The sequence below is a fragment of the Amphiprion ocellaris genome, chromosome 2, assembly GCF_022539595.1.
Source record: "Amphiprion ocellaris isolate individual 3 ecotype Okinawa chromosome 2, ASM2253959v1, whole genome shotgun sequence".
Lineage (NCBI taxonomy): Eukaryota > Metazoa > Chordata > Actinopteri > Pomacentridae > Amphiprion > Amphiprion ocellaris.
In genome coordinates this window covers 32,894,242-32,913,504 of record NC_072767.1, presented here as the reverse complement: position 1 = coordinate 32,913,504, position 19,263 = coordinate 32,894,242, and the positions used below count along the sequence as shown (strand labels likewise).

The 19,263-nt window shown below is 38.1% G+C and overlaps 1 protein-coding gene across 2 annotated transcripts in view; it reads left to right on the top strand.

The window, feature by feature from the left end:
* The first annotated feature begins 292 nt into the window (after positions 1–292).
* nme7 (NME/NM23 family member 7) overlaps positions 293–19,263 on the top strand; it is a 21,186-nt gene continuing 2,215 nt past the window's right edge. For both annotated transcript variants that reach the window (XM_023291426.3, XM_055014196.1), the window contains exons 1-10: positions 293–437; positions 3,089–3,190; positions 3,727–3,893; positions 5,178–5,288; positions 6,799–6,849; positions 7,024–7,231; positions 7,351–7,456; positions 11,809–11,873; positions 12,487–12,555; positions 12,822–12,923. In XM_023291426.3, coding sequence (XP_023147194.2) covers positions 435–437; positions 3,089–3,190; positions 3,727–3,893; positions 5,178–5,288; positions 6,799–6,849; positions 7,024–7,231; positions 7,351–7,456; positions 11,809–11,873; positions 12,487–12,555; positions 12,822–12,923 — 984 coding nt within the window. In that variant the 5' untranslated portion in view covers positions 293–434. The remainder of the gene's footprint in view (positions 438–3,088; positions 3,191–3,726; positions 3,894–5,177; positions 5,289–6,798; positions 6,850–7,023; positions 7,232–7,350; positions 7,457–11,808; positions 11,874–12,486; positions 12,556–12,821; positions 12,924–19,263) is intronic.

The following is a 19,263-nucleotide window of genomic DNA, read 5'->3' as shown; positions in this document are numbered from 1 at the left end:
AACTCCCGAATGAGTCATTTATTGTGATTTAACTAGTTTACGCATATAAACACCACTTGAAAAATGCCAACAACGTAACCAGGTTAAGGCTCTTCGGACATATAACTATTTCTGTGCTAGTGTCTAATATTCATACATATAAATTTAACTTTCGTGGTGCAACTATCCTGTATCATTTGTAGTATATTTTTTGTTAAGTTTAGGCTTTCTATAGCAACAACAAACTTTAGTTAACAACTGGCGCATATTATTGGTTGAGCGCCATATACTATACTGTTGAAACAACTACAAACTACCCGTGAACTCACCACGTCATGTCACTATTGTTACTATAGAAACCTAGTATAGCCCAGGACAGCTAACGTTTGCTAGCTGATCGCAGTATTGGGTCATGTAGTTTGTTTTTTAGTTTTTTTTTTTAATTATTACAAAAGATGGTAAGTTGAAATTACATTCTTTCATAATATTGGTGTGACGACGCTCTGTGGTTAAAGTTAGAACTTCGGTTATAGCTGGAACGACCCGAATTACCAAACGTTAGCATAGCATGATAGCATAATAGCTAACGACACGCCACCTTAAACTAGTTAGTATTGATCTGTAGGTTAGATTTTTTTAAGTACTGACACTTTGGAGAAACCAAGTCAAGTCATATACTTTTACGACATGGCTTTACAATTACAACTGAGGCTAAATAAGTTAGTTAACTAGCTAATATATGTATACATGGGTGAGCATTGACGCTAGTTAACTCTTAGCTAAATCTGTGTTATCGTTACTTGTACTGCACATTTCAAACGACAGCCGTCGAGCCGAAATGATTTCCAACGAAGAAATAAGACTGGCGTTACGAATTTAAATAACACGTTAAAATGACTGCAATGTAACACAAAACGCCAACAAAGAGTGCAACGATACACAAAGTGGCCACAAAGAGACACAAAGAAGTCACCGAGGGATGCAAAGTGACTTCAAGGATACTAGAGATAATAACAAAGACACACACATTTTTAAGGTCTAAAGAGATACAAAGTAGTCATAACGATACACAAAATTAAGTAACTGCCAACAATGTTTCGTGTCTCTGTCAGTACTGCTGTCTTGACTGCATTTTCTGAAGTCCTGTGCTTAAATACAGGTCAGAGCTGCTTGTACTTGACTTAAATATTTAAATTTATTGAACTTGAAACTGTGTCACCTTACAGTGTGTTTTCCAGTAGAGTCATAAGATTACATTCTGAATTTACCTAACAAGTTAAAGATTTCTGCGTAATTCCCCGCAGTATTATTTATTATCTAAATTTACTTGAGTGGTTTGAATTTTACGGTTTGGATACTAAATCATATATAGGACACAGATTTAACTGACTACTTTTAAATATTACGGTTAGGACACCACAATATTATGTTTAATACAGATGAACCTGACTAACTTAAATGTTACAGTTAAGAGCATGCAGTATTCTTTACTATGAAAACATATGTGAGTAATTTAGATATTAAGATTTCCTATGAGTAAACACATTATTGTTAACAGAATTATCTCGTGTTTTTCTTTCATTCATCTGTATCATTTGTGTCCATGTTTTACACAGTATATTTGGAGAAGCAGTTGGCTGGTCAATAGATTTTGGGTTGTTTTAAAGAAAACTCAGCTGTCTCAGATGAAATGCTAACATACTGATTACTATTGCAAGTTAACTAATATAACATACATACTCAAATCTGTATCAGCAGTAGGTTTAAAAGTGACAGTATGCAGCTGTTCTGCTCAAGTGCCCTCAAACAAGAGAATGAAATTACCTCTGACTTTCCTGTGTTAATAGGTAAGCTAAGCAGGTTAAGAAAATCATAAAATGTCCCAAAATGTTGTGAATCTGCAATCCTTGGCAGATAATACAAAGTTTGACTTTACGCTTCACCTACACTTTCCCCTACACACCTTCCGCTCCTATAGGAGAAGAGAAAGGTTGTTTATTTTCTAACCAGCTATAGTAAGGGAGTTGGGACATCTTGGACTCATTGTCCTTCACTGACATGCTCACACCAGTGGTTAGGACAAAGTCTTCCATTCACCTGACTTGCATGACTTTGGGCTGTGAGAAAAAAACTGAAGCTCCTACAGTGACCATCTGCATAGAAAGTGCTGGAAGCCAAACAGGTCCTTGTTGCTATGAGTCACCAGTGCAAACAGATGATTACTAGTGCGCACTGCACTTCATTGTTTTTTCTTGACAAGATGAATGAAATCAGGTTACGTGCTGATGCTGGATCAGTCCTAGCTGCTATTTACAATCACATTTGTATCGCAACACAATTACTGCTGTTAAGTAAGCTGCTATACAAGGAATTTCCAAAAACCTTTCAGTTTGTAAGAACAAATACTTGCAAAATATATCAAATCTACCTACCACAGTCTGCCATTGCAACTCTTGCAAGGAACATTAAGCAACTTAGAACTTTATTGGATTAGGTCACCCAACTCTAAATAACAGGTTTACAGATATTTTTGTCAAAATTGCATTATTGCTGGGTAGTTCTGTAGTTCAAAGTCACATTTGAAAAGTCTGCACTGCTTTGCTTTGCCACAGTTGCATAACGTTGACAAAGATGAATGCAGACCTGATGTTTACTTTATTGTGTGGCTTAACTCAAGCATGTTTCATGTCTCTGCAAGTTGATTTCACAATCAAAACACTTTCTGACAAGAAGGGACGAAGGTACATTTAATGACATGAAAGAACAAAGCATGCATTGAACAAGGATTAATAGTAGTGTGTGTATAGTGTGATTTAAAGTAAGTGAAGTATATGTGATTTTTAGAAATGGAGTAAAACATGCAAGTGAAATGTAATTATTTGGACTCACAGCAGTCACGGCTTTCCTTGATCTCAATGAGTGTGATTGTGAAGCCATTCTAAATCTGTGAACAAGGGTTATGTATATATATTTCATATAAATATCTTAATTTTTGATTAATGCCTCACGGTTTTAGGCAACATTATGATATCTTAATGAGCTTATTAAAGCTTAATATGGGTTATTCGCTGGTTTATATCTGAGTTGATCTGTGTCTCGACTCTTTCAGGAGGATCGCTTCGCCCTTCTTGCTGAGTGGTATGACCCCACTGCCGCTCTCCTGCGGCGCTACCAACTGTTCTACTACCCTAAAGATGGCTCAGTGGAAATGGTACGCAGATATTTCTACACCTATTGACTGCTTCTGATTTTTTAGCCATTATATTAAAGCAAGGCTGATGGAAGAAGAGTTTATCAAGCTTTTCTGACCCAGAATTAGAATATATTAAGTAGATTTGTTGAGCAATGTGTCGCTATTTTCCCTGTATAGAGGAATTTTTGGAGCCCCCACAGAGAGGTTTTCACCGTTTCCAAAGGAAAATCACCAGCACTGTAATGATAGGAATAGAGAACAGAAATAGCTGTTGAATTTTTTAACCAGTTTTTATTAATTAGGGTTTTATTTGCTCAAGCATAATACACATTTTTATCAAAGGGTCAGAAAATGCATTAATTTCTGTCAGATAAGGTAACACACACTAATTGCTTTTACTGTACATGAACTGATCACACTTCCTGATATTCATAGTCAACATTTTTTTCTGTCTGAAGTACCTAATATTTGCAGCTGTACCTTTTTTTAATTGCCTTTTAAGAAATATATCAGATTTACTTTTAATAAACTATTATATTTGTTTTGATTTTCAGTTTGACGTAAAGAACCAGCGAATATTTTTGAGAAGGACCAAATATGACAAAATCCATCAAGAGGACTTATTTGTTGGGAATCGAGTGAATGTGTTCTCTCGGCAGCTAAATCTGATTGAGTATGGGGATCAGTTCACAGCAAACAAACTTGGCAGCAAAAAAGAAAGGTAATTTTCTGGTTCAGAAACTTTTTGCACACCTTACAGTGTTGTTGATTTACTTTTAGGTGAATAAAATGGACATTTTACTCATCAATTTACACTCAATTACCCATAGTGACAAAGTGAAAACATGTTTGTGAATTTTCTTCAAATTTATTAAAACTCCGATAGTTAAATCTCTCATTTACAAAAATAATCAGTGACTTTACTGTGGCACTCTTAATTGTTGTCAGATTCATTTTGGTTGCGTTAATAACCCTTGAGATGTGTGTAGAACTTGACTGGAGTCCACCAGTGGCAAGCTGAATTGCTTAGACAGAGTTTAGAAACAGCTGTATATATGAGATCCCACAACACACATTGCACATCAGGACAAAAGCCAAACCGTGAAGTCCAGAAACTCTCTGCAGACCTCTGTAATAAAACTGTGGAGAGGCGGAGATCAGGTCAAGGATATAAAAACATTTATGAAGCTGCGAGCATTACCAGGGAACATTGACCTCAATACCTGAGAAATGGAAGAAGTTTGAAACCACTAGGATTTGTGTGAGAGTCGGTTGTCTGGCCAAATACATTACCAGAACAAGAAGGGCCCCTGCAGTGAACTACGGTGGTGACAGCGTCATGCTATGGTGATACTTCTCAGCAGCAGGAACAGGAGACTGGCTCTGAACTGAGGGAAGCATGAATGAAGCCAAATACACAGATGTCCTCGAAGAAGACCTGCTCCAGAGTGCAGCAGACCGAGACTGGGGCAACAGTTCACCTTTCATCACCACAGTGAACCAAAGCATAAAGACAAGACAAAGCTGGAGTGTCTTCTGGACCAGTGTTTGACTGTACTTGAGTGGCCCAGCCAAAGGTCAGACTTAAACCCCACAGAAAACCTGAAGATGACAATTCACAGACACTTTGCAGTACAAAGTACAATATGCACATTTTTGTAACGTGTTTTCACTTTGTAACTATGAGTAACTAAGTGTAACTTGATGGAGAAAATAGTTTTCTTGAAAACCATTTCAGTTTCAGAAGCAACCTTAAATTTAAAAATGTCATATAAATACACAAGACTAACTAGGCTCTTGGTAGACGTGTAGTTTTTTTTTCTCTGCTACGGACACAAGTTTTCATTTTTTACATATTACCCAGCCCTATACAATAGAAACATCCATAAATACACACTGTTGTTGCTGTTTATGTCGTATGTCTGACCTTGATGAGTTGCCTCCTGCTGGCTGTGATTTCTAATGCTGCTGAATCACACCTTTTTCCCTCTCACTGTTTTTCCAGAACTCTCGCCTTGATAAAGCCAGATGTAGTGACGAAGATCGGTGACGTCCTTGAATTGATCTACTCCTCCAACCTGATTGTGACCAAAGCCAAAATGACAAATCTTACCAGGTAAGGTCAAAGCCTCTCTGCACAGCATCTAGTAATAATACTACAACCATCCTGTGGTAATGTATCAGACAAACTCTTGTCTAACAGGGAGACACTGGCGGTTTGGTGCCAGTATCCTCAAATAAACAGATGGATGGCTCTGCTTCCTCACACACATTAGGGACATATGGCATGCCAAGGGGCAAACAGGGTCAGAATTTAATTAACTACTAACTGTTTTATCAGGTGGGCATTCATGGTGTAATCATACTATCAAACCAATTTCAGCCTCAGATAGAACTGAGTGTTTTTTTGAGGATAACAGCTGCAGATACTAAGCTGAGGAAACATTGACCTTCCAACTCCGTCTTTACCTCGACGGTCTAATACAGTCCCCACATTACTTTTGATGCTACATGGATCTGTCTGTCCATCTCATGCTACATTTATCTGTCAGTCCTGAACAAGATCCTGAGATACTTTAACACCTTGAGGCAGCAACCTCCTCAGCAGCCCAAAAATAGTGAAGAGCTCTTCCACTGTGCCACGACCAGGAAATAATCCACATAACTCCTCCTCCTGGATCTCAAGAATCATCACCTGATCACAGTGAAGGGGTTTGCGTGTCCCTGTTTTCCAAGCAGTTATGTTGTCGGCAGTAGGGTCTAGATACAAAAATCCCCTATGAAGTGGCAAAAATGGATCACAGGAGGGTCGCAAAGTTGCATAGCAAGCCAGACCGCAGGCAGACAACGTGTTAACCTCTGGCATCATAGACTGACTCTAGAGACTACCTCATTTTCATTCATATATATATATATATGTGTGTGTGTGTGTGGATTTATACCCATTAATTATTCATCTTAATGTTTTTAACTGCTTGGATTTTTCAGATTTTATTTCTTTATTGACATAAAACATTTCTTCACATTGCATACAACAAATTTCTGATGAGAATGTTGAACTAAAGCTAGTAGAATTAAAGAATGTCATCTCATACATACTTACTTACATATTAAGAGAGAGTAGGATGTGACAACAGTGTCCTCAAGTTCATTTCCTGCAAATTTCATTTAAATTGAGCAGTTCCTTGCAGGAAATTCTACTAACTGTCTACTAAGTTCAAAGTAGAGTAGCCGTAGAACATTCTACTATAATTAGTACCAGTTTACCAATATTGCCTCTTTTCCTTCGTATACATAGTATAATATTAGGGGTTTCCATATTTATTTCCTATTATCAAGGTCTAGCTTCTATTGGATGTCTTCTCTGACATGCCAGCAGTAAAATTCCTTTAGAAGTATATCTAATCATGATGAAAAACTCACTAAACACAAGCACATGATATCAAAATAAAGTGCAATTTTATGTAAATATTGTGACCTTGGAATTATTTTCAGAAATAGGAAGCTGAAGCACACAAAAATATAATTGACCTCTGTCTTTGCCAGTGGTTTAGTACTTAGTGTTCAAGTGCAAGATCATATGGCCACTGATTAACTCTTTGGTTTATGATTTTCTTACATTGCAGCAGCCAAGTGGGAGACCTCTATGTGGAACATCAGACGAAGCCTTTCTTCACGTGAGTGCCAGTGTGAATGATTTGTCAGCTTTGAGCCAATACGTTTTCTGCCATCATCATTAACAGAAGCTGTGACAATAATCCTCATGATACTGTAGTGACATTTGAGCACATTTAATGCAGCTTTTCCATTTTGAAACGAGTGCATCATTCCAGCGTTGCTCCATTTTGCAGTAACCTGGTACAGTTTGTGTCCTCGGGCCCTGTGGTTGCCATGGAGCTGATGGGTGATGAGGCCATGTCTATCTGGAGGAGGCTCCTGGGACCTGCAGACCCTGCTGTGGCGCGGAGGGAAGCACCGCAGAGTGTCCGTGCCCAGTTTGGAACAGATGGCATCAAAAATGTTGGGCATGGCTCTGACTCACTTGCTGCAGCAGCAAGAGTGAGAATGTTAATCTCTTCACTTGTTTCATATTCACGTATACTCTTGTAGAACCATGGTTCGCATTTCCAGGAACATTTCAGCCCACTAAACCATTGTTTTTCTGTTTGTTTTATTAGGAGCTTGAATTTTTTTTCCCTACCACAGTTGGCTACGGTCCCTCCAACACAGCCATCTATACAGACTGTACATGTTGCATCATTAAACCTCATGCCATATCAGAAGGTAAGAAGCACCGATCTAGTTATAGTATCTGCACCCTATGATTGTTATCAATAATACTACAGTTAAGCTTAAAAGTATCCATTCCCCTACTAAATTTTGATTTATAGTGCAATTTTTATTTGACCAACAAATCTCTAAAAATATGCAAACTAGTGACAAAAGATGGTAAGACACTGTGTTAGAGATGTTAATGATAAACATTCGCTATTTCTACATTATTTTTTCATTTTTCACTAAAATGTCATGTCCAAAATTATTCATACCCCACACTAAAAACACTATCAATTAGTTGATATAATAGTGCTCTAGCCAGTTTCTAGTCAATTGTAAGTCATGGCCAGTTCTGGCCATGACTTACAATTGACTAGAAACAAGGAACATAGAGGAATATCAGGTTCCATCAGTGAGAAACAGTTGTACATTGTGACTGCTCACAAGATAAGGAAAGACTATGAAGTTATATACAACTGTTTTCAAGTGTCAGTGGCCACAGTACAAAGCATTCCCAAAAAGTACAGGGAGTTTCACACTGTAAAAATTCTCAAAGGGTTTTGTAAGAAGTGAGATGTGATCCTTGTGCTGACAAGAGATGTAGAGGCCAGGAAGAAACTAAGGATCAACACCAAGACCAACCTGATGAATCTGAGCAGCAGACATTCCAGTAGACACTGAACAAGATGGAATTACCTGAAGTTGGGGGTGTGATTTTGTTTTGATTAAACAGAGAATAAGCATTAAACCCCAAGAATAAATATCCATCCCTAAACAATATTAAGATTCTAGAGGAAAACATCAGGCAGGCTGCATAAATCAATCTGAAACATACAGCCAAAACGGTTGAGAAATGGTTAACAGAAACCAATATAAATTTGGGAGCAGCCCAACCAGTCCAGACCTGAATCCTCCCAAGAATCTGTGGTGGGAACTTGAACACCCAGAGTGATGGCAGTGAAGCCTTCTAAACTCAAAGACCTGTAGATCGTCACAAAAGAGGAGTGGAACAAAATCCAAGTGGTGACATGCAAGAAGGTTGGTAGTAATTCTAACAAGTGTTTGGTTGCTGTGGTGGCAAATAAAGGCTTTGGTACCGATTACTAAGAAACGGTGTGAATCAGTTTGAATACAGAATTAAATTAGAAGTAAAACCAAAGACTAAAAAAAACAAGTGACTAAAATTCAGCAATAACATCTGTCATACAATGTCTTACTGTATTTTGATTTAGAATGTGTTTCTCCTGTCTGTTGTTCATGCATCCGTAATTAATGCAGTTCTTCTGACTGAATGTCATGTTGTCATAACTCGTTCTACTATGACAGTGCTTGTGTCACACAAAAGCACAACATGGTTACCAAATTTGACTTTGGATTTTTCCAAATCCCTGCCCTGATCCCTGTTCAGGGAGCATGCCACTAAAGCTCTGACCTGTGAAATGTGAAATTCTCTGGACAGAGCTGAAGTATGCACACACAAAGTTGTTGACTGAGGAGAGACCCGCGCTGAGCATGTAAGGCCAAGTGTTAGAATAAACAAGCTCACCAGAGTACCACAAAAATGAATTTAATTCCTATTCTTGATTTTATCGCGACTGCTTGCCCTCAGTAGTCATTTGTTTGGTGTCTGATTTGGACAGGCTTTTTTACCTTACTTTTTATTATGATGATATATTTTTTCTAGCACCGCCATCTGATCAACATTGCAGTTTGCCCAGCACTTTCATTGATGATCAAATACCTGCAAAACTAATGACAATCCCATCAACCTTAGTTGAGCTTTATATTTATTGCTAGGAAATGTTAGCATGCTACCAAGCTAAACTAAAGTGGTAAACCCAGTCATTGTAAGCATGCTGACATTCGTATTTAATTCAAAGCGTTGCCTCACAGTGCCTGAAACATGACTCTAAGCTCTTATTCTTGTTCCAAAACACTTATCCACATCCCATCATGGAGCCTGCTCTTTTTTATCAGAAGCAAAAGTCTGACGGGAACATTGTGAGCCCAGATGACATTTTGATTGGAAGATCCGCATCATCGCTCACAATATTTATTCAACAGGAGCAGGAGAAATTATACCATTAATCTCCTTCATCTGCTTACGGTCCTTTTAGTCTCGGTGTACACATCGTTCTCCTGGAGGGACATTTCGATCTTTGACAATAACATAATGATAATGGCTGAATGATATGTCTGTGGAGTCTGGTGCTGTACATTCTGCTCACTGGCACGACTTCCTGCCACACCTACATGGAGTGGAGCCATTATAAATATTATTTCTGTCGTTATTACAGCCGTTCTTCCTGTTGTGACGTGTTAAAATGTTTGCTGTGAGAAAAACTCAATGAAAGAGAACGTGTTAAAAGAACACTACGCATAAGCACGGACATGTTTTGTTTGCCTCTGGGCATCATTGAGCAGCTGTTAAACTCGCAATCATCTGCAGCAATAAATTACCTCAAACATAAAGTATGCATCTGTATGCATGTTTCAATTAATACTACTTGTTGTTGACAGTGCTACTTTATCACACACGCAGTGATGGTGTTGTAATTAGGAGCGTGCTATGATATTTATATTTCAAAAGCTCTCTCCTGTTGTCTTTTGCCCGTGTATCTTGCTGTAAAAAGTAACAAACTAGAAAGCAGTTGTCAGATAAATCTTCTTTTAAAACACAACATAAAATTTGTCTTTGATGTTTTTTACTCATCAAATAACCACAGGTACGTGTTGGTCTGGTTGTGAGTTCAATTTGCTTTTGCATGGTCCTAATTATTTTATGTTGATTCATTTATTCAAATATTTGTGCTGCAAGTTTTTATCTGAAGAGGAGTTTATACAACCTTACAAAGTCCACTCGCAAATTTTTCTGTGCTCATTGTGCTTTGGCAGCTTAATAAGTATTATCTAATAGTATAAACGATAGTTGTTTTGCTCACTAAGGCAAGCTATTTGTTGTAGAGAGGTAGTGTCTGCTCTGAAAATGTTTTCACAGTTATAGTAACCCTGTTTGATAAAACCAATTCAAGTACATTTTAACTTGCTGTGCTATTTTATGTCCTCAGTACCCTGGTTTGAATGTTTTGCAGTCATTTTCAGAGGCAGAAAGTTTTGTCATCTCTCCATAATTTGCTAAATGGCCTGACTCAAGTCTGCTCAACTATTTTTCAGCCAGTTTAATGAGCTGTTTTGTACAAACTATGCAGGTGGAGTAGTTGAAAACATCCTAAATTGCGCAAAACATAGTATTAGCACAGTTTTAATGTGAGCACACAATGTTTACTTTTAGACGTGACGTGACATATTTGATCTGAGCCAAAAATAGTAACCCAGTGTGAGTGGTTTCTCCAGCTAAGGCCAAAATGGGATCGTCAGTGAGTTCAAAGACAAATAGTGTCAAAAGCCTCTCTCTGATTTCCCTTGAGAATCACTTAAGAAGCTAATTTACGTGGCGGCTACATGTACAGGACACAGCCAATCACGGCGGCGATAAAGGAAGTTGTGACTGAAAATGCACTCAGACATGACTGGAATAGAGAAGCTACTGTTGCCAGGCACCCAGAATAGGATCTCCTAGCAACAGCACCAGCTGCTTTTGGGAGCTGCATTGAGCGTGTGCCTATCCGAGGCAGGCTGCTGGCTGTTGCCTGGGGAGGGCGCAGAGAACTCAGGAGGTGGTTTCTCACCTTGTACACATGACTGGACTGTGTCTGAACCAGACAGAAATTCATCGACAGTGACACCTGGTTCAGAATGAAAGTCATGACTACGCACTGCTGTGTTCAGAATTAATGGAAAATGTCCTGTCTGCTGAGTACACAGGCTACTTTTTATCAGGATGTCAGACTGAGATTATGAGACTGGCGCCTTCATTCAATTATGTGTCTGCTGCAGTCTGACCTTCACTGTCACTGCTGCACCTTTGTCACTGCAGCTGTACCAGCTCTACAGTAATGTATGGCCACATTGACAAGAACTGCAGCTCTGTATGTTGCTTTCTAAAAGGCTGACTGTCTGGACAAAAATAATGTTCCCTGTAATAGACAGGACATCTGTAAGACAATCCCACTGTACTTTGTCCACAGGAGACACTGAGGTCATTGCAACCTAAGATAATATTGATGTCTAAATAGGTGCATTATGGTGGCTTCATAGCATGTTCGATAATAATATCTCCAACCATTTTAAAAAGAATATTTTTATCTGCCTGTTTTCCTCAGTTAACTGTGGCTGCTGCTTCAGAAGTTTTTTGATTAGGATCACACTCAAAAGTTTATCGTGGCAGTAAATAACTTACCTATCAATTTGTGTAAACTCATATAAGTTCACAGATAAGAAGAGCTTTGATGTGTCTACAGGTCTGACTGGGAAGATCCTCAACTCCATATCTGCAGCGGGATTTGAAATCTCGGCTCTTCAGATGGTAAAAATCTGACCAGTAATTCTGTCCTTGTAATCTTGTGTTGTAAAGTCTGTCATACATTTGTGCACACATATCTTATATTCCCATATATCGTAGCTTTACCAGTGTACTGATGCACAGTAATACATGCACAGTATCAGCTTCCTGTGATCTACCCCGACCTCATAATTGAACTCAGCGTCAGTGATGCAAGCAGTGACCCCTCACAGTCCATTCATTTTGCCCCATCAGATGTGATGTAGTAGGACAAAATAAATCAATCCGTTTTATCTCTGTGGCCACATGCTGGGGTGCACAAATGGGAGTAAAAGAAAAGTATATATTAGCAATTTATGCAGGAGCCTTGTTCCAAGGAAATGATTTCATATCTCTTGTGTTTGTGATGTTGCATTAGTCTTTTGTGTGGAAAGTACAGAAGGTTTTTGTGATAGTGGAGCTGTTGTCACAATTCAACGCACATATGCTAAGTAAAGTATTTCTATTTGCTGAAGTCACATTCCTTTATTGTGTGTGCTACTTTTTTTCTTCATGTTTAATCTCCTGAAGTGCAGTCACCTTATTCCATTTTGCATTTTCATAATTGTTTTTCATGTGTATTATTTTCCCGTCACAGTTCAATGTGGATCGGGCAAATGCAGAAGAATTCTACGAAGTTTACAAAGGTGTTGTTACAGAGTATCCCGTGAGTATGAGCATTGTTGTACCATCACAGCAAGTCTCTGCAACATTGTTCTTGTAATTACTGCTTTTCAAAGTGGAAAATCTAATGTTGCACAATAAATTAAACTAATTTGAAATTATCTAGAAGAGTGACAAAACATGTCAGTCTCAGTATCTAAATTTGCAGTTGTTCAGCTCATGATTTTTGTCATTATCATAGTTATTCGTCTAAATACAGGTCTAATTGATCATTACAGTTTTTACTGTATTTCCACATACCTCCTACAGAGTATGGTGACTGAGCTGTGTTCTGGACCCTGCATGGTCCTTGAGATCCATGGCGCTGACACACCAAAGACCTTCAGGGAATTCTGTGGACCCGCTGATCCAGTGAGTGTTGTTTTTCCCTCATTATATTCTATCGCAGTTTTTTACACTAGTAAAATGTCAAGAGTCAGTTTAGATGCTGTGAAAATCAATATATCCTCTGCAAATGATTATCCATCCGTCAACCTCGTAGTGAATAGAGTTGTCCAAACGTCCTATTTACTGAAAATGCCTGTCTCACATGTAATATACACACCAAGCTTAACTGTGTGAACTCCAAGCTGTTTCTAGGCATTTTCTTTGCTTCGGTCACTTTTTGGGTCACTGTGGCCCTTATCTTTCATGGCAGTATCAAGTCCTGTTCCTCTATAGAAACGACACAACAAAGGTGAGACAAAAAAAGCTGAAAAGGTCTTCTGTGCAGTAGGACAGCTATAGGGCCATAAATCATAGAAAATGTGAATTTGTATGATTTTTTTTTATAAGAATTGAAAGAAATGGGATCAACATGTACAACATTTTTGTGTCCACATGTGTTACCAGTACTGAAAAAGATGGCTCTGCATAACTTCAATGTTTTACTATGTACGTTTTTTGTTTGTTTCAATACTTGTCTCCTCTCTGCTCTGTGTAAAAGCCGCCTGTAGTTCACTGAAAAGAATTTTTGTTACGTGACTGTCGGTCACAGCTGAGTCACTAATGGTCTCAAGGTTGTGTGGAGGAACACAGAATTTTTTGTTCTTTACAGAATCTGGTTTGTAAAATTTATTTATTTATAGCAATTTTTAGATGAGGCATGTAGAATACGATACTTTTGACCAAACATCATGATTTGGTTAAACTGGTGATTAGTTTAACGACTTTCAGACGTGAAAATCTCTCTGCTTTTACAGTTTCTGCCTCTGAGTAATGGTGTAATTTTGGCGATTTTTTTAATTCTTTCTTTATCCATTTTAAAATGACATGCATTTCAAACCCACCAGCAGTTTTGTGATTCAGAGGATTAAAGTAATAATTGAACAGTTTTGCATTAAATCCTGCCGTTATGAAATGTTGCTGAGCATTACACGGTCAGGTGTTTCTAATAGTTAGTCTTCAGAGGTCATATTTTTCTTATACTTCAAAAATGAAGCCATCTCTGCTCTTTCTTAACTTTGGGTGTTTAGCTTGTGTAACAGAGGTTTTTATTGACTGGAGGCAGTTCAGCCAATTACACAGCACTCCTTTTGTCTTGTAGCCTTGCATACCTGTAAGCCAGGCTAAATCTGTTGAGCCTAGTTTTTATTATGAAGCCTGCGAAACATCTGCTGAAGTAATTAAAGCTGGCAGCTGGAATCCAGACCAAAAGTTGAAGGAGAAGCCTTGTGTTTTTCATCTTAACTGAGTTAAATATTTGAGTTTCAAACTCCAACTGGTTCAAAGTTGACTCCATGAAAAATAATACACAGATGAATCCTGAATCAGACAATGTAAACTTATGAGAAACCGTCTTTTTTTTCTTTTTAGCTCCTGCTTAGTTTTTGTAGATTTTGTGACTGAGGCGATAAGATAAACGACTTGGCCCATGCAGTGAACTCGTGTGTGTTTGTGTGAACACGTGTGTGCATGTGTATGTTCTAGGTACCGTGGAGACAGAGCTGTAGGGCTGTGCTAGTGCGTGATGTGAAATCTAATAAGACGCTCTGCTTGGTTACCATAAGAATGACAGACTACACACCTGCACAGTTTTCTCTACAAGTGCAGCAGCTGCCTGTGACTCAGCGAGGAATCTTGTTAAATTATTCTCAAAGCTTCAGGTGTCCTGTGACTTCCTCTGGTGCACATTTAATTGTTTTGCTTTTTTTTTTTTTTTTAAATTCAGATGTATTTACATTCTGTGCTTTAGTCCTCCAGACCACAGTCAAAATATTGCTGACACTACAGCAGGGAAAGTGTTAATTAGCAATTGATTTCCAGGTCACATGATCCTACACCACTGCTCATTGATGCCAAAATAATTAAGTCTTGACAAACGCCCTCTGTTCTTTCATTAGTTACCATCTCAACATCTGCCTCTGGTTTGGTTTCTTACTAGCTACACTTAAAGAGAGGCTGTGAATATTTATGAGTTTGCATCATCATTCAAAGTATCTCAGTGGCATACTGCTAAAACTGAGGTCTGTGTTTTGTTTTTAACCAAGTGATTTTGCTGCTCCCAAAAAAGATCCTTCATATCCAAAGTTTGAAATGTTCACTATTTTTTATACCAGAGTTAGTTGTCCAACAATTTTTACATCTTGACACTTTGATTCATTTAATTTGAGTAAAGTGTCCATGAAATATATCCAAAGAAAGTACAAGAACATGGAAAGAATAAGAAATTGAGCACTAGAAGTAGGGAATTTAAAAATATAATAAGTTGTAACTGGTCCAGCTGTAATATGAGGAATAAAATGACTTGGAATCGTTGTATCTTTAAGTATTTCTCAGGGATTTTTGGTCATAAAGGAATCTAGAGCTGTTAGTCAGTGCCAAAGGAAAATCACCAGCACCAAAATGGTAAGAACTGAGATTTGTAGATAAAGCAGTTTTGTTTTTAACCAGTTTTGTTGCTTGAGGTTTGGTTTACCCAAAGATAATAGACATTTTTGTTCATCAGATGGTTAGGGATAACAGGAAAATGCAAAGATCTGTCAAATCCTACTAACACGGTCTCATTGCTTTACTGTACTTATCATGTATACTGCCGTGCTTAGTCATCTCTCAAAGGCCTGTTCTGAGTCAAGAAAAACCCTGGTCCTGATCATTTGGTATATTTGACATATTCACACTGTTCCAACTAGACCATTCTGATATCAGCTGCTATCAGTTCATTATAGACTTCTTTCCCCATTCAGAACTCTGTAACCTCTCTGATTGCTTCAGACTTTACTGACTAACTGGGAGGTCAAGCAGTTTCATCACTCTGTGGCCTCAGACTCACCTCAGCATTATCTGACCAATCACCTAAACATTAGCACTCCTGCTCTTCAGTGGAGGTTAACTATTTGATACACAAGATAAGCTGAAAGTCACAGCAGCACTGAGATCTCAGAAGAGCAAATGTTGTAAACTAGAAGAAGGCTTTAGGCTGGGTTTGTTTGGCTACACATTCTATTGTTTGTACGTTTTTTTTTTTCTTTTTTTGGTGATTCCAACACGCGTGTCAAGACCTCATTATCAAGTTGACTGACTGGACTACACAAATGCTGTGACCTTAGACAGCAGAGGTCAGAGTGTTGACTAATAGTTAAGGGTCAGTCGTTTGTAGTAAGAGGAGGCTATTGATTAATTCCAGTTGGCTAATCTATAAGCAGTACAGGTCTAGTGTGAATAAGCACATGTACATTTGAGTAGCTGGACTCACTGACCTCAAACATACTTCATCATAGTAGATTTGATGGTAGATCAATTTAACTCAGAGGTGTCTTTACAGGAGAGAGCAAAAACATCAAAACATAAGGCGCAGGACATGTAACGGCTTTATCTAGACTTCACATATCTTGGAATAAAGGGCCCCATGTCTTCACACCTCCACACTCCTAGCTGCTGTGCACCACACTCACTCAGTCATGAGATTGTGCTCTGTCTTGTGATGTGTCCTGATATCAGAGTGGACGGCGAATCTCTGTCAGCCAGTCCTGACCTGCACCCCCTTACAGCTTTATTCTCTGAGAGGTCACACTCCCCATTTAAATCAGCAACTTAATAAAGCATCACTGCCCTCTGCCACACATCTGCAGTTCCCCGTGGTCACGCACGTTTATGTACAGCAGATAGTGAACATTAGAGGCAGTGAAATGGGCCCAAACTTCCTGTTACAAGTCCTGCATGTGTTAGTGAAAAATATGTGTATCCTATTGATTTCTAACCCATAATGGTTTTGTGGAAAAAGATATCAGCTTTCCCTGGTGGCGACTGTGCTAAATTTAGTGCACTATAGTACCTTAGAAAGGCATCCTAATAGAGGTAATTGCAACTAGATATTGATGCCACTCCTTTTAAACTTCTGTGTTCCTCTGTATTATCATTTTATGCACTTTTGGAAGCAGGTTTAGATTATGTTTATCTATCTGAGCAGTTATATGGAATGAAAATAAAAGCGGCACGGTGCTAACAGACAGTGGTAGTTATAGTAGTGGCAATAAAAGCAGAATAAACGGCATTGTAAAGTAATAAAAAAGAAGATACAGGAGTAACAAGCCTAACCTCCAAGTCTAAGATGCTACATGTTATCTATAATGATGCTTTCTGAAGTATTTATACAACTTTTGTAAAGGTTCTGTTTTTCCAAGAGACTGTGACTCCCAAATTGAAAAAATTGAGAAGTTCTATTGAATTATATTATTGTATTGTTATAATTGAGATGTCTGTTCTGTGTATTTTATTCTGAAAGTTAAAAGCTCTGAGCAGTGTTTAAAAGACAGTTAATTTTTTACAGCATATCCTGTACATGTGATTCCCAGAGCAGTGTTAGCAGCATCTACATAATCTTTAACACAAGAAGTAAAGGCAGCAGTAATACTTGCATCGGTTCAGTGTCTCCGTCACCTCGGCAGGGTGGGACAGTATAGACGGCCATGTGACCACCATGTCACTGTGGTCCAACCACTACTGTCCACAGAAGTCAGCGGTCATTACGTGAACATCGGTCTCGTACACTATGGGACTCATTAAAATCTAATTAAAGCTTACAGCAGGTCACTCATGGGTAGCTAACGCAATTACAGAGAGCAGTACTTTGCAAAGATTCTTTTACGCTAAGTAAATCTCCCCCTAATTTCCCTTTTGACATCGTTGGCTTTTGTCTCATGTGGCACAGGGCACATAAACAGGCTTCTGCCCAGTCACAGCAACCACGCAGACTGTTTATTTTCTACCCAGAACATGTAGACACGTGTCATTAGACACCAATGACCAGCAATAGTAGGAGTCCTGCATGGTTTCTTCTTGTTCACCTCCTTCTCAATGAAAAAAATGTGACTGATCCTTCTCATTATACTGGCCAGAAGACAGCTCTTGAATAACCAGTTATGGTTTAGTCGTCCAGCAACATCACTGAGCTACAATGACATGATTTATGTGTTACAATTGGTAGCTATGCCAAACACTTTGATCTTCAAGGCCAAACTGTTTCAATCACAGTCCTCCTATCTCTAATAATTACACTGAAGTTTCTTGCAATAGGAGGTGCAAGAAGAGAAAAAGAGTTTGTCATGCTAGAAGCTTTGTGATGCTTTATATAAAGACAGAGGGGCTTTCAGTAAAAACATCAGTGTGCTAATATGACTACAGTAACAATTAGAGATGCAAAGAATAATTAATTAGCTGTCCACTATTAAAACAATTGCCAGCTATTTTGATATTAGATTAGATGCTTCAAAAATCTTATATTTAAATGGATATATTTTAGTTCCTTTGCTTCTCTGTGAAACTAAATAGAATATCTTTGGGTTGTAGACAAAACAAGACATTTGAGGACATCACCTTGGGCTTTGGGAAACACTAACTGCCATTTTTCACCATTTTCTAACATTTTATAGACCAAACAATTAATTATTAATGTAGTAAGTAATTTACAGAGAAATCAGCAATGAAAAGAATCATTTGTTGCAGCTCTAATTACAAAACATGCTTGCACTGTGCACACAATATGTATACTATGATCACTAGCTTGTTAGCATGATGAAGTTTGCTAATTGTAGGCATAACAAGATTCATAGATGAGGTTGGTAGGAACATATCTGGAAGTTTACTATTTTAACCCTTTGATGCACAAAATGGGTCAAAAGTGACACAAATCCAATGGAAAATGGGTATCTCCTGACCCACATGCACATCAAAGGGTTAACCTGATAATGACACTAGAGGAAAAGTCAGTGATTCCCTTAATTAAGCAGGATTCAGCCTCTGAAGACCATGAATGTCTACACTAAAGTTCACAGCAATCCAACCTGTGTGTGCAGAGATATTTCAGTCTTGAATGAAGCAGTGGACTGACCAATCCTGTCATCCACAGAGCCAAATTAATTAGTTATGCTGACTTAATGAGGTCAAATTGATTGACTGAAAAACAGTCACAAATTATTATCACCGTAGACAGCCTTCTGATTTTAGTGCCTAAACTGTACCAGAACTCTCCACAGATCAGCAGTTTTTGTTTCTGGCAAAATAAATAAATGAATAAATAAATAAATAAATAAATAAAAAACAGTATCATACAATGTTTTAAATGTAAGCTTACTAATTTACTTTCCATAATTCCCCCTTTGAAGTAGCATTTTGGTTTTCTCTGCCTAAGTTTAAAAAAAAAAAAAGTTTTAAAATATATACGTAAATCCAACCATTTAATGCAGCAACAATTAAAGTTATCAGTGGATTTTTG